Source organism: Pygocentrus nattereri, chromosome 15 (genome assembly GCF_015220715.1).
Source record: "Pygocentrus nattereri isolate fPygNat1 chromosome 15, fPygNat1.pri, whole genome shotgun sequence".
NCBI lineage: Eukaryota > Metazoa > Chordata > Actinopteri > Characiformes > Serrasalmidae > Pygocentrus > Pygocentrus nattereri.
Genome location: NC_051225.1, coordinates 14,917,581 through 14,932,143, shown reverse-complemented (window position 1 = coordinate 14,932,143; position 14,563 = coordinate 14,917,581). Strand labels below are relative to the sequence as shown.

Sequence of the window (14,563 nt, the reverse complement as noted above, 5' to 3'; positions counted from 1 at the left end):
GAAGGAGCGAGACCAGCGGTCTGCCGCCCGGGCCCCGCCCCCTGTTACGCTGAGGGCGGTAAGGGGCGGAGCAGCGAGCTCTCGTTCCCTCTCGGCTCTAGTGCTCTCATCTGGCGGGCAGCGTGAGCGCCTTTGAAAAGAGCTGAGAGTAGAGTAGAGTAGGGGAGGGACGAGGACAGAGTGAAGAGCTGCAAAACTCTGTTGAAGAAAGGACTGAAAAGTCTAGCTGGCTTGCTGAAGCCACTGAAAAGTGGCCAGCATAGTGTTGGTTTTGTTTGGTTCGTTTATTTTGTGGGAAAATAAAAATAACGGCTGCTGCAATGTTGAATCCTGCCTCCAGCGTCCTCCTTGAGCCTCCTTGAGTCCTCCTTGAGTAACACATGCCGTGCTACAAACTGACTTCGGCTTCACATCACTGAAGAATTAGGGGGTGATAATAAATAATAAAAAGACCTGGAAAAAAACGTACCTTTTTATATTATACTTGTACCTTTTTGGTGCTATTATAGCTTTAAGTATTCGCAATAAAAAAAATAGTCAATCTGCACAGGTGATTAAAAATTGCATTATGTCAGATGGCATGTTATCATGGTACTATTCCCTTTCATTTGTTGCTATCCAGGCTAACACTGATCCGCTGAACTGTTCTTGTAACGTTTAAAAAGTTGCAATCTGTCTGGTGACCTTTTAAAGGGCCCACATCATGGAAAAACACATTTTTCACTAGTGTAGTATGTAAACATTTACATTTTCAAAGCATCCTCGTCCATACATTGAAAGTAAGCTACAAATATGGTCTCTTTTGAACTGTTTTTGTTGCATTACATGTTACATACAGTACAACCACCTGTTTAGCCTACCTGCCAATTCGTGTTAAAGCTACAAGGACTGCTTTTTGAATGAGGCATAATAAATGTCAGGGAAGAGAGGTCATTTCAGTGTTTCACACTTAAAGGCCCAGTAACTGGCACTGGTTTCACCACATCAATGGGCAAGAAATAAAACAGAAAATGGTTCACTGGGCAGTGGCAAATGAGAAAAAAAATTGACCGCTGGTAAAATATGAAGATGAAAAATGCTTAAAATATGTAGATTACAACTCAAAGATGTCTGTATAGCAATAAGCATACAGTGCATCCAAGAACACAAGCTGCTAATTTGGCTTGTGGAGTAACCAAATGAGTTGTGTGCAACTTTGTTTTGGAATTGCATCATGTAACTGTATAAATTATGAAGATAATAAAAAGGCTGTGAATATGTAAATTACAACTCACGGATGTCTTTATATAGCAAGAAGTACAAAATGTATCAGAGAACACGAGCTGCCAATTTGGCAAGTGGAGTAACTGAATGAGTTGCATGCAACTTTGTTTTTGAACTGCTTCATGTAATTGTAAAGTTGCACAGAAATTATGTTGATGGCCATTCCCAACATGTAAGTAGTTGCATTAAAGTTTAACCATGTAAAGCCAGGGATAAAGAGAGGTTGAGAAATAGTCTATGACTGATGAATTGGACCTAAAAAAGAAAACATAAAAGAAAAATATAGGATGAGGGCCCATAAAGGCCAGAACACACCGACTCACCCAAACACATAACCACACTCAAACAATTGAGAAGACTTGGGATAGATTACTGATCAGGTCAGTGGGGCCAGTCTGGCCAAAGCTGAGGGGCCACATTGGTTTGCCCACTGCAGACATAAGTATAACTTATTGTGACTACACTCTTTGTGCATTTTATCAGATTCACTTACCATATATGTGCATTTTACAGCTCTACAATTAGTCCGAAGTCCATCTGTTCCCCTTGCATACTCTGTCAACCCCCTTTTACCCTGTTTATCAAGGGTCACGACCCCCATAGAGTACAATGAGTGTCGAAACAAGGAGGTGTACATAGTAGGTGAACGAATAGCCATTCAATTTGTACAAATATGGACTAAATAAATTAAATGAAATGTGCCAAAATTTGTATGTTGGTGTTTGATGGTTGTGTGTTCTGGCCATATCACAGTTCATCCACTAAACGCCCGAAATATTAAAATAATCTGCCTTTTAGAAGTTGTCATTATCTGCTTCCCTTTGTTGCTTCAGCTTCCTGACTGCCCGGAATGCTCTCACAGCCAGCACGGCACTTAGCAAGAAAAGAGGGACGCCAAGCACCCCGAAGATTCCTCCGGCTATGTCTGTCCCATTGAGACTGCACTCAGAACCCTTGAGGCCTTTGCTTTTGTACATGTCCTCTCTCTCCTTACAGACCGCACTGCTGTATGTCTCCTGGAGCTTGATGAAGTAGAAGGCCACCGCAGGGACATAGCCCAGGCCTATCAGTCCATCCACCACAGCCTCAGCCAGCAGCACTGGGGGCCAGCGGTAGGGCACACGGAACAGCCCCAGTGCCAGCATAGCCAAAGCATAAGCCATCAGTGCCCCGCCACATGCCATGCTGTAGACGTAGGGGGGCAGCTTGAGCTGATAGAAAAGATCATCAAGCTCCTTTACCTTCGCTGCCTCCTGTGTCGTGAAGGCCTGCGCACCTCCATAATAGTAGTAGTAAAGCCCACCCAGGCTGGCAATGTCCTTATATTGTCCCTTGTTACTGTAAGGTACTCCAGCGCAGATGACGATCAACAAGTTTAAGAAGAATTCCATTATCTGGCAAATGCCTGGATGGATTTAAGACAAGGAAACAGGACATGCCTTAAATTTCAATTAGATTATTTGAATTAAGTTACAAAGATAACGATTATATGAATTAAGAACAAACCATTAATAGTATTTAAACAATATGCCATTCACTCCTCAGTCCATATACAGAAATGAACAGTTTAAGTAGTGTTAAAAACTAGTGGAAACTAAGCTGTAAAAACAGACTAATTTTAATTAATTATTTTTGAATTCATAAAAAAACCCAGCAGATACATTTAGCCACATACTAACATTGAAGTTTTATAGGTCCCATATCATGGAAATCTTGCTTTTTTGGAAGAAAGGCGTTTGATGTGATGTGTAAGCACTACTAAAGTTTCAAAACTTAATGTTCACTAATCGGTACATACAGTGTATGATAAGTACGCTGCAAAAAACAGCCTGTTTTGAATTAATTGCTTTTGCGAGGCCATGAATGTGACGCCCAGTCACATTTACATTACACAGCGTGTTTCAGCTTGGACTGCTTTTGTACTGAGGCAAAAACAGCAGTACCAGTCATAATGGAGCTCATTTACATATATCTATATTGTATTATATATTTAATTGAGCTCCATTATGACTGGTGCTGCTGCTGTTTTATTTACTATCCAAAATGAACAGTGAAGCAACACATGACTTCTGAGTTTTTATATGTATTGTTGATAATGGTAGAAAAAATATAATTTTTAAAAATGTAACTTTCTGGGGGGATACTTGCCAAACAGTGCCCTGCATTAACCCTTCTGCCATGATTGGATTTAAACAATACATTTTATGCCAAAATCATGTCTTAAAACTATTGTAAAACAATATATTCATTACAATTTTAGATCATAACTTTCCATGATGTAGCTTTTAGGATCATTAAACACTTCAGATGTCTGGTTCCTATCACTACCACTGTGAACAATTCTGACTCGTTACGTTTCCATAGAATGGCGGGTTTCCCTCAAACCACCCTGAAAAACTCTGTTAATTAAGTAATCTGTTTTCTAAGACTTATAAACAGATGATTAAGTTGTTACAAAAAACAGACAGCTTAATTGTAAGGGATAAAGTGTGGTTGCAAAATGGACATGTAACAAATAATTTGGACTGTTTGTGGTATAAAAAAAAACAGAGAAATGTAACCAAAAAACACACAATGTTGAAGAGAAAATGTTATTTCCAAGAAAAAAAGGCTATGGGCTCTTTAATGTATCCTCAAATATCAATCAGAATGAGAATATGCATATTTACCTACCTCTGGATGTTGGAATATATCTTAGATTGTAAAGAGCCTCTCTATGGGGTGTCTCGTAGGTCGATGAGTCTGAATACCTGCACAAATCATCAAATTATGTCGATTTTATAAAGAAAAGCCAATGAAAGTATTGACGGTTGATTTGATGACTGTAAATAAGCCTTTTGGATAAATGATTTGGAGTAATTATATGAGTCATGATCATTTATAAAGGCACGGTAAGAGTATTTTCTTACATTTCCTGATGCCAATGGTGATGGGAGTCCTCACTGTCAGGTGGTTTCGGATGCATCCTCTGTTGTTTATCTCTGGGGTTTCTCTGTCTCTCTTCATCATACCCAGTGCTCCTTTCCTCCCTGTATTTCTCATCACTCCGGTACTCTCGTCCTCTGTTCCAGTCTCTCCTTTCATGATTATGATGGTTCTGGTTCCTGGACTGATGATGATTCGGCATTGTTGTACTTAACTGCTAATAGTAAGAGCTCAATAATTAAACAATCACTGATAAAAACATCTCTATTTTTTGAAGGAGTGCATTAAAATAATGCATGCACACACACTCGCATCTGCAAGACTGACAATAACGAACCCTGAGTGTCCTTATAGACTGAGTCAGTTACATTAGCCTGGTTCTAGATAGTACAGGTGAAGCAAAAATATATTAGCTGGTCTTAAAGGGACATTAAAATGTTCTCCAAAATTTAATCCTTCAACATTAAAAATGTCAATAATAAGAAGTTCGGTTTATGTCAAATATACCATTGTAAAGAATTTTTTTACAGTGGTGGTGAAAACAACTAGGGGATGCAATGTCTGCAGTGCAAATATAGCCATTTTATTTAATATCCAAAATGAACCATGAACCCATACATGACTTCTGAGTTTTATATGTATTGTTGATAATGGCATAATAAACATAATTTTTAAATTTCTTAACTTTTTGGGGGAATATTTGCCTAATAATGCCCTGCATGTACCCTTCTGTCATGAGCGGATTTAAAACAATACATTTTATGCCAAAATCATGTCTCAAATCTATTATGAAACAATGCCTCAGGCATTAAGCAGCATATTCATAACAATTTTACATCATAACCTTCAGTCATGTAGCTTTTAGGATCATTAAAAGCCCTTCAGACTTCTGGTTCCTATCACCACCATTGTGAACAATTCTGAACAACTCCATAGAATGAAAAATTTCACACTAAGCCACTCTGCATGACTGTGATCATGGCATGACTGCATGACTGTGATCAAAGGGTACCTCCTCAGATTTAAAAAAAATTCTACATATTTAAATGGCTGAGATGTAAACAAAGTCAATTAGATTGGTTTGATGTTAAAAACTCAGTTCTAGAAAAACTTGCAGAGTCAGAATTGTTCCCAGCGGTGGTGATAGGAACCAGGCGTCTCTAAGAGTCTCTAAGATAGTTATAACATACGACATAAAATGGTTAGATATATACGCTGCCTGATGTCTGACATTGTTTTACTTGTAAAAATTGAATCCTAAACGTGTCACAACTCAAATTTGACTAAATTGCTTGTATGATTACAGTTCTCATTTGGAACAATATGAGATTTTTCAATCAGTTTGTTTTAATGGGAGGAACAAATTTTACTTGTGTAAGTAAAAAATGAACCATGGCATTAACATTCTAAGTATATTAAAAATTAAAATTGTGTAAACAAGGTCTTAGACATCAGGAAGTGTATTCATAAACACTTTTTGAAGTAACTCTGAGTGAGGGAGCTTTCAGCAGAGTAAAACTCTTCAGACATCTGGTTCCTATCACCTCCACTATGAACAACAGTGTTTGTGTGATGTAATGCATTTTAATCTTATTTTTATTCATCTTATTTTCATTTATTTCAGTGGAGGCATACATGCAGGGTGTAAGGCAAAATAGTCCCCAGAGAAAAGTTTATGACTGTTTTACCATCATCACCATTCCTCATAAAACTCAGAAGACACATGTAGGTTCACTGGTGGTTTTGGATAGTAAATAAAATGGCTATATTTGAGTTGTAGACATTGTGACTCCTGGTTCCTATCACCACCACTGTAAAGAAATCAGAGTCTGTCAGTTTCTCTATAGTGAACCTTTCCTCATCAAACCACTCTGAATGCCTGTGTTCATATCTCAAGGACTGGAATTTTCAAATGTTTTGGAAAATCGGCAGAATTCCCCTTTAATGGCATTATTGTGCACGGCATTTTGAAGTCAGTGGAACTCCCCTTTAAATGTCTGTATAGTTTGTAACACAAAGGTTGACAACAACTCTGTAATAATGCTGTTGACATTTGTTCACAGATCAATTCATGTAATAAAAACGATTTTGAGTCATCAGGTCAGTTTGGTTTTATCGTGTATTGTGTCTGGTTCTCTCTGGTCGTGCCTAAACTGATGGGCCTTTTCTCTAGGCTAAAGGCCTGTAAACTGGGACACGCTTTCTGATTTGGTGAACGATAAAATGTCCTAAATAAAACGAGGTAATACCACTTCACCGTCGGCTAAGATACTTTAGCACAACCAGCCAACACCTACCTCTGAAAAGATCTGCGAAAAAGGTGCTGTTGATCAACTCTCGTCAAACGCTTCCTCCTCCAGTCCACAGTTGGTGGTTGTAGCTCCTCCTGCTCACCTGTGACCGCCTCTATCAGCCATTCCACAGGTTCCTCACAGAGGTGGGCGCGGTAAACCGCTTTAGCTTTGAAGGGGAACTCCACAGACTTTTCAAAATTTCTCCAGAAGTACATGTTTTAGATGTAAACTTTCAGAAGCCATTCAGAATGACATGATGTTAAATGCTTTATTATAAATAAATAAATAAACTTAAAAAAAAAAAACAGTTGTTCACTGTAGTGGTGATGGGAACCAGACGTCTGAAGAGTTTTACTCATTAAGTGCTTATGAACACAGTTCCTGATGTCCAAGACCTTATTCACCAAGGTCTATATTGGTTTGTCCATCTGATTGTCGAATCATAAGGCAAATCATTCAGTAACTGCATGAAATAAATGTACATTTTAACTATTTTTTTGTAAAGTTTGACAGAAAATATGTTTTATGATCTACACATATTGCTTTATGCTTACAATTTACTGCTGATAGCCAAAACTCTGAGATGCTCTTTGTATTATTTTATAAAAGTTATTTTTACAGAGCAGATCACTGAAGAGATGCCATCTGTTGAACTGTGAGTTCAGCTTCTTTTATTATTAATTAATTATAATTATTATTATTTATTAAGGGTCTAAAATGACATCACCATCTATTTGACTGGAAAAAAGACAGTTACAGCCTTATACGACGCCCAGCTTCTCAATGTAGCTAATGAACTATGAAAGTTATGAAGAATATGATGCAGTGTGTTTTGGAACCACCAGTGGTCCCACGGGATTGAAAAGGTTAATGATAGTTCTATGATAAAGTTTTGGTCTGAAATGTATTTTAATCAATTTATTGAGGAGGGATACATGAAGACTGTTGCAAAGCAAAATAATCCCCCCAAAAAACTTTCTATTTTCAGATTGACCATTATTTTGCCATCATCAGTGTTACATAAAAACTCAGAAGACACACATCGGTTCGCTGGTATTTTTTTATATTACATAAAATTGCTATATTTGCGTTGTAGACATCAGGACTCCAGGTTCCTATCACCACCACTGTAGAGAAATCTGAATCTGTACATTTCTCTGCAATGGAACCATTTCACATTTACAGTATTTGACATATGCCCTTATCCAGAGCGACTTACAATTTGATCATAATACACAGGTAGGCGAAGGTCGTGTTGGGAGTCTTGCCCAAGGACTCTTATTGGTATAGTGTAGGGTGGTTACCCAAGTGGGGGATTGAACCCCAGTCTACAGCACAGAATACAGGTGTGTTACCCAGTACACTAGACCAACCACGTCATATCAAACCACTCCGATCTCATCAATGGAATTTGTCCTTAATCCTCAGTTTCAAGATAGAAGAAAGTAAAATTTGAACAACTGCTGTTCAAATTCAACTCAATGTTACATAGTAAAAAAAAAAAAGTACTTGTAATTCTAATGTGGTTGTAATTCTAACATGTCAAAACAAAATTGTTTACTATTTTGCTTGTATGATTACAGTTCTCATTTGGAACAATTTGAGTTTTTTCATTCAGTTTGATTTAATGGTAGAAACTAGTGTAAGTAAAAAATGAACCATGACATTAAATTAATGTCAAAATTAAAATTGTGTTTGAAACAGAATTGTTACATGTTTGAATCAATCAATCAATCCATCCATCCATCCATCCATCATCTTCGGAGTTCGGGGGCAGCATCCTAAGCAACGAGGCCCAGACCTCCCTTTCCCCAGCCACTTCCACTAGCTCTCCAAGGGGGATTCCGAGGCGCTCCCAGGCCAGCTGGGCGATATAGTCATGCAAGCATGACCTGGTTCTTCCCCGAGGTCTCCTCCCAGGTGGACTTGCCTGTGACACCTCCCAAGGGAGGCGTCCAGGAGGTATCCTAACCAGATGCCCGAACCACCTCAGCTGGCTCCTCTCGACGTGATGAAGCAGCGCCTGTACTCCAAGTACCTCCCGGATGACCGAACTTCTCACCCTATCTCTAAGGGAGAGTCCAAAAACCCTGCGGAGGAAACTCATTTCAGCCGCTTGTATTCGCGATCTTATTCTTTCGGTCATTACCCAAAGCTCATGACCATAGGTCAGGATGGGAACATAGATCGACTGGTAAATCGAGAGCCTTGCCTTATGGCTCAGCTCTTTCTTTACCACAACAGACCAATAAAGAGACCGCATCACTGCTGACCCAGCACCAATCTGCCTGTCAATCTGCTGCTCCCTTGTACCATCACTCGTGAACAAGACCCCGAGATATTGAACTCCTCCACTTGAGGCAAGAGCATATCCCCGACCCAGAGAGGGCTCTCCACCCTTTTCCGCCTGAGAACCATAGTCTCGGATTTAGAGGTACTGATTCTCATCCCGGCCACTTCACACTCAGCTGTAAACCGATATACCCCAGGGAACACAGTCAATTGCCTTCTCCAGATCCACAAAGCACATGTGGACTGGTTGGGCAAACTCCCATGAACCCTTCACCCATGGAGAGGGTGAAGAGTTGGTCCAGTGTTCCACGACCAGGGCGGAACCCGCACTGCTCCTCCTGGATCCGAGGTCCGGACTCTCTTCTCCAGTACCCCTGCATAGACCTTACCAGGGAGGCTGAGGAGTGTGATTCCCCTGTAGTTGGAACACACCCTCCGGTCCCCTTTTTTAAAAAAGAGGCACCCCAGTCTGCCAATCCTGTGGCACTGCCCCCGATGTCCACGCAATGTTGAAAAGGCGTGTCAGCCAAGACAGCCCCACAACATCCAAAGCCTTGAGGAACTCAGGGCGGATCTCATCCACCTCTGGAGCCTTGCCACCAAGGAGCTTCTTAACTACCTTAGCGACTTCGGCCTCAGTAATGGACAAGCCTATTCCCATGTCCCTCCTCACTGGAGAACGTGTCGGTGGGATTGAGAAGGTCCTCAAAGTATTCCTTCCACCGCCCAATGACGTCTTCAGTCGAAGTCAGCAGCACACCATCTCCACTATATACAGTGCTAGTGGCACACTGCTTTCCCCTTCTGAGTCGCCTGACGGTTTGCCAGAATCTTTTCGGAGCCAACTTAAAGTCACTTTCCAAGGCCTCACCAAACTCCTCCCATACACAGGTTTTTGCCTTGGCGATACATGTTTGAATATAAAGTTTAAAAATGTTACTTTAATTTCAGTTTCTAGGATTAAGAAATTGTGGGTAAAAGCTAAAGCAACATCCTGGAATGCCACACTAATTTCTGTTTCTGTTACTTCATGGAAATTCATGGAAAAGAATGAACAGCTACAAAAAAATTATTTGAATAGAATTTAGAATCATTTGTCACTGTGTTTGCACACTGTGAAATTAGTCCTCTGCATTTGAGCACTAGTGAACACACACACTAGAGGGCACTTGCCCGGAGCAGTGGACAGCCCTATCCACGGCGTCCAGGGAGCAGCTGGGGGTTAGGTGCTTTGCTCTTCAATCATAGACTGTTAGTCAAGGGGATCGAACCGACAACCTGCCGGTCACAGGGCTGGTTCCCTAACCTCCAGCCCACATAAGGAAGTATCAGTTACAAATAAATCATCTCTACAGATGTAGTTCTCTATAGTTCGTTAGGCATTATTCTTCTTTTTGTGCCTCTTGTGCTGGGTCTACAGTCAAGGTTTCTCCGTATTAGCAGTGCTGTTATTTTCACCTATCTAGACATTTTTCCTTGCATGTAGAATAATATGACTGTGATGGATATATAGTTATATGCATGAGTTTGAACACACCCTGTCAGATTACATGTGTTGTTGGTTGATTTTCTAAGTGAGAAGTTGATAACACTTTCTCTAACATACATGGAATAAACTTAAAATAACATTTCTGCTAATTATACTCTACAATTTCTGTGTCAAATACAAAATGTATGTCAAATTTAACATATTGGGAATATATATATTGCTGCTGTCAAAACAAAACATTGTATTTTTATGTTTTTGGGTTTTTTAACATGAACCACTGCATCACTGAACTGCTGCAGCTACAGTGTAACTATCACATCTCAATCCAGTATATCGCTGCTGTCAGACCAAAACCTTATATCTCCAGTTTTGCCATTTTTCAGTTTCTGACACAATTTGTAAATACCTGTTGTCCTTCAAATTGTGTGTAAATTTAATGGTGAATGGAGCAAAAGAAACGGCCCAAAATGACTTGGAAAGACTTCTGGTTCCGTTGACTTACATTAAAAGTGAAGTATGTCTTTTTCCTTCTCCTGTAAAGTTACCATTTTGGAGATACAAGGTTTTAATTTGACAACAGCGTTATGTATTGTAAAAGCACAGCTAAACAGAAACTTTGTTTGAAGATTTGTTCCACTACCTCACATGTGATCATGATGTGATATCTGCTTTTCATTTTATGAATGTATTTTTCTATTATTATTTATTTCCTTTATTTCATACTTTTGACTGCTCACTGTGAAAATACAGAAACATGAAGAGGCCTCATTCATTTATTCAGCTTCTAAACTATGGAGCTCAATTCCACCTTTTATTTAATAGTCAAGCTCAGTGTTCACTTTTAAGAAGCATCTAAAAACACTTCTCTTTAACTCAGCACTTAATTAAACTCTACTTCTCGTGGTGTTTACCTTCAATTTTGATCTTTTTTCACTAGCATGAAAAGTGCTATATAAATCAAAATTATTATTATTATTATTATTATTATTATTATTATTATTAATAACTTATTATACTGAAACCCTTTCTCTGATAATTAATTTTCCCAGTGGTGGACAGTAACTAAGTAAATGTACTTCGTTACTGAACTTAAGTAATGTTTTCGTATATCTGTACTGAAGTTTTCTCATTCTGGGTGAATTTTACTTTCACTCCACTACATTTCAAAGTGTAATATCTTTTTTTTCCCTCCACTCCATATTGAGAAATCTGTCGTTCCTTTTGGTTTCTGTATGTATAAAAACATAACGTCAAAACGAAAGAAGCACAAAGCAAGAACACAAATCAGGGCACAGCGGTCACTTTGTTTTGAGCTTGTTTTTACCGACCCAGTGCAGCACACGGTTCAACATCAGCGCAGCAGTGTAAAATTTTGGGAGAGTCTATTCAACATAAATGATGAACTATCATAACTTTGTGTAAATAGAGCACAATATAGAAATATGTCCACATATGCAGTCGTGACTGACGCGTCTTTTTTCTGAATTTCTACAAACACCATTTCATTTTATAGTAAATTAGTTTGGGCTGGTTTATGTTTATGAACAGAGACCTACAGATCAACATAGTAAAGGAAACCCATTTGTGATCCTGAGTTTAAAGCCAGTTTTTTATTAAACTTAAACTTGGAACTAAGTTGTAAATAAATCTTAAACAGAAACTTTGCTTGTGTATAAAAAGTGATTTCAGAGCCACTTGGTTCTACCTGATGGAAACTGTTTACCTTCAGTGTTTTGTGCTTATGATCATTTTAATAAACATCAGGGTCACTAATTAATGACATTCTATTAAAAGACTGATTTACCAAGAGAGACACTGGAGGATTTTCACCTAAAGTGAGTTCATGAAGCCAGTCTTGTTATAAAAATGATAACAAGACATCAGAGCCATAATTAATCTTTTAGTACTTTTACTTTCGATACTTAAGTACATTTGAAGGTAAATACTTTAGTACTTTTACTCAAGTGGAAGTCTAAAGGGAGGAACTTCTACTTTTACTGGAGTAATATTTTACCTTGGGTGTCTCTACTTTAACTCAACTACATGGTTTGTGTATTTATTCCTACCATTTATTCCAGTAAAAATTTAGCCTAGCTAGCAACTGAAGTTTGAACGGGCGCGTGCCTCCGACCCCGGACGTGAACGACAGCGAGAGAGAGCGAGGGAGCGAGAGAGAGCGAGGCGAGACAAAGATGGCGGCGACGGCGGGTAAAGCAGCGTGACTCGGTGTAGCGGCGGCACATAACCCGAAATAAAACCGCTGTGCGAGTGGCGACTGTGAGCATGGAGGGCTCGACACTGTAGGCGACCACCCTGCACTGCGAACCACACCTTCTGCCCCGAAAGAGCGTCCGTCGTGTGTTTGAGAGAGGGGCGAATCTCACCGGGAGCATGGCTTCGCGCAGCAACCAGGTAGCGCTTGGCGGCGCCAGCCCTGACTTTTCCCGACCAGACTCACTTTAGTGGGTGCACGTTCGGTGCTTGGATGGCTGGGGGTGCGCTCCGTGTGGTCAGCGTGAACGAGGGATCCGCGTAGTTGGGACAAATGCAGCTTGTTCACGCTTTGCTGGGGCGCCCATTGAAACGCACGCAGCACCCCAGCGTGGTGCAGGCCCACAGCCTGCTTACTCAGTTACACCAGCCACTCTTAGCAGCCAAGCTCGCTAACCAGGCGTGAGCTCAGGAGTACGTTATATTAGTGAAAATCGGGGTGAAGTGAGACGAAAAACGCCTTCCTTACCCCAGAGTGACGTTTCCGAGCTCACTAAAGTGGCTGGAGGGGGTGTGAGGTGAGGTGAGGGCGCTCGGCCCTGCTGCAGCAGCAGGCCTGCTCCTACCAGAGCACAGCTTCACTTAACGGGTGCTAACGTTAGCCGAGCTGGCTAGCAGGGCTAGGCTAAAGTGACTAGGCACTGCGAGGAGACTCGCCGGCCACACGTTCACCACATGGTTTAAAACCAACATGGAAACTTCCGATATTACAGACCGCACTTAAATCACCTGAAACGAGTCGTGAATACGCAGTTTTTCTGAGTTTTTTAGCAGTCGTGGCTGTTTATTTAGCTTGTGTAGCTAATGACTTGACAGTGTGGCGGGCCTGTTGATTTGGGGGCGGGCTCACTCTCGGGTTATGCGGCTTCATTCATCGCCATATACGCACATGCACCGTTCGTGGAAGCTACAACACACACTTTATTATTTATGATTTTTTTTTTACCTCTGGTTAGATTTACAGAGCTTTACGTTTCAGGTTAGTCTTATCCTATGACCTACAGTTAGTTGGACTTGTCCCGTCTGACTGACTTTAGTTAGTTGTTAGCTCGGTTAGCTAACTCTGCTAGCTCTCCGTCTTTTAGGAAACGGCGTTGCCAGTGTCAGCCCGGCAGGTACAACTTGTCACATGTTCACGATACGGATTATGGCTTTCACCCCAAACCGAGTTAGTCTTTGGGCATCAGCCATTTTCTTGAAGCAGGTAACTTGGCTAGGTTAGCTAGCGTTAGCTGGTTAGCTGTATAGCTGTAGCATCCTCAGTCAGTTGAAAAGGGAAATTCTACGTAATCCAGCCACTGCGATGCTGACAGTCATTCAGACTGGTTTGGTGTGAGAGAGCTAGAGAAACCAAGAGACTGATTTCTTTATAGTGATAAGGATTGGAACCAGGGGTTGGCATGTCTTCAGTAAAAATGCAACCCTTTTATTTACAATCCCAAATCACTCGTGAACCTGTCCATGTCTAGGTCTGTTACAGCATCCTACATGTGCCCTCCTGCCATAAATTGATTAAAATACATTTTAAACCAAAACATTGTCAGACCTGAGGTAGCACATCTAATCATTTCATATGATAACTGTCTGTAAGGATGTTTTCAGAGGCATTAAACTCAGTCGTCTGGTTCCTGTCCTCACCACTTTGAACGGTTCTGACTTGGGTAGCTAAGTTTCTCTAGAACAGAGCGTTTCACACCAAACCACTCTGAGTGATCTTGTTGTATCTGAACCATTTAATTATATAGAGTATTTGATCGTACAAAAAATGTATAGCAGTGCCATGTCGTCTGGTTGGTAACGAGGGCTTAAAAGTATGTGTGCATAAGGCAAGAAGTTAGAAAATATGGGGAGCCACCAAAAATGCTTTACCTGGTGCATTTTACATTTTAGGAAGTGCAAAGGGAGGCATTTTGTTGATTCAGGCTCGGTAATCTCGTAAATACTTCATTTTTGTTTGTTTTTTATTTTTAATGTCTCTTTGCTAATATGGTGTGTACATATTCTTGCATAAAATTGAATATTTTGCGTT

At 40.3% G+C, this 14,563-nt stretch overlaps 2 protein-coding genes across 7 annotated transcripts in view; one reads left to right on the top strand and one right to left on the bottom strand.

The window, feature by feature from the left end:
• Window positions 1-1,259: 1,259 nt before the first annotated feature.
• marveld3 (MARVEL domain containing 3) lies at window positions 1,260-13,102 on the bottom strand. Of its 4 annotated transcripts, none has more exons than XM_037545333.1 (4): window positions 13,004-13,102; window positions 4,173-4,372; window positions 3,937-4,013; window positions 1,260-2,668 (listed from the first exon to the last, which is right to left on the bottom strand). In XM_037545333.1, exons 2-4 carry the CDS (start codon window positions 4,226-4,228, stop codon window positions 2,058-2,060), a joined length of 744 nt encoding a protein of 247 aa, XP_037401230.1. In that variant the 5' UTR covers window positions 4,229-4,372; window positions 13,004-13,102; the 3' UTR covers window positions 1,260-2,057. The 4 variants fall into 4 exon arrangements, with proteins under 4 accessions (XP_037401230.1, XP_017556180.1, XP_037401229.1 ...); XM_017700691.1 differs by lacking the exon at window positions 13,004-13,102 and adding an exon at window positions 6,486-6,592 and having other exon boundaries at window positions 4,173-4,402; XM_037545332.1 differs by lacking the exon at window positions 13,004-13,102 and adding an exon at window positions 6,486-6,592.
• The window catches only part of usp10 (ubiquitin specific peptidase 10), a 33,757-nt gene continuing 31,617 nt past the window's right edge, over window positions 12,424-14,563 (top strand). The window contains exon 1 of one of the 3 annotated variants that reach the window (XM_017700693.2): window positions 12,424-12,675. In XM_017700693.2, coding sequence (XP_017556182.1) covers window positions 12,655-12,675 — 21 coding nt within the window. In that variant the 5' untranslated portion in view covers window positions 12,424-12,654. The remainder of the gene's footprint in view (window positions 12,676-14,563) is intronic. The other 2 variants (XM_017700695.2, XM_017700694.2) reach the window with 2 other exon arrangements.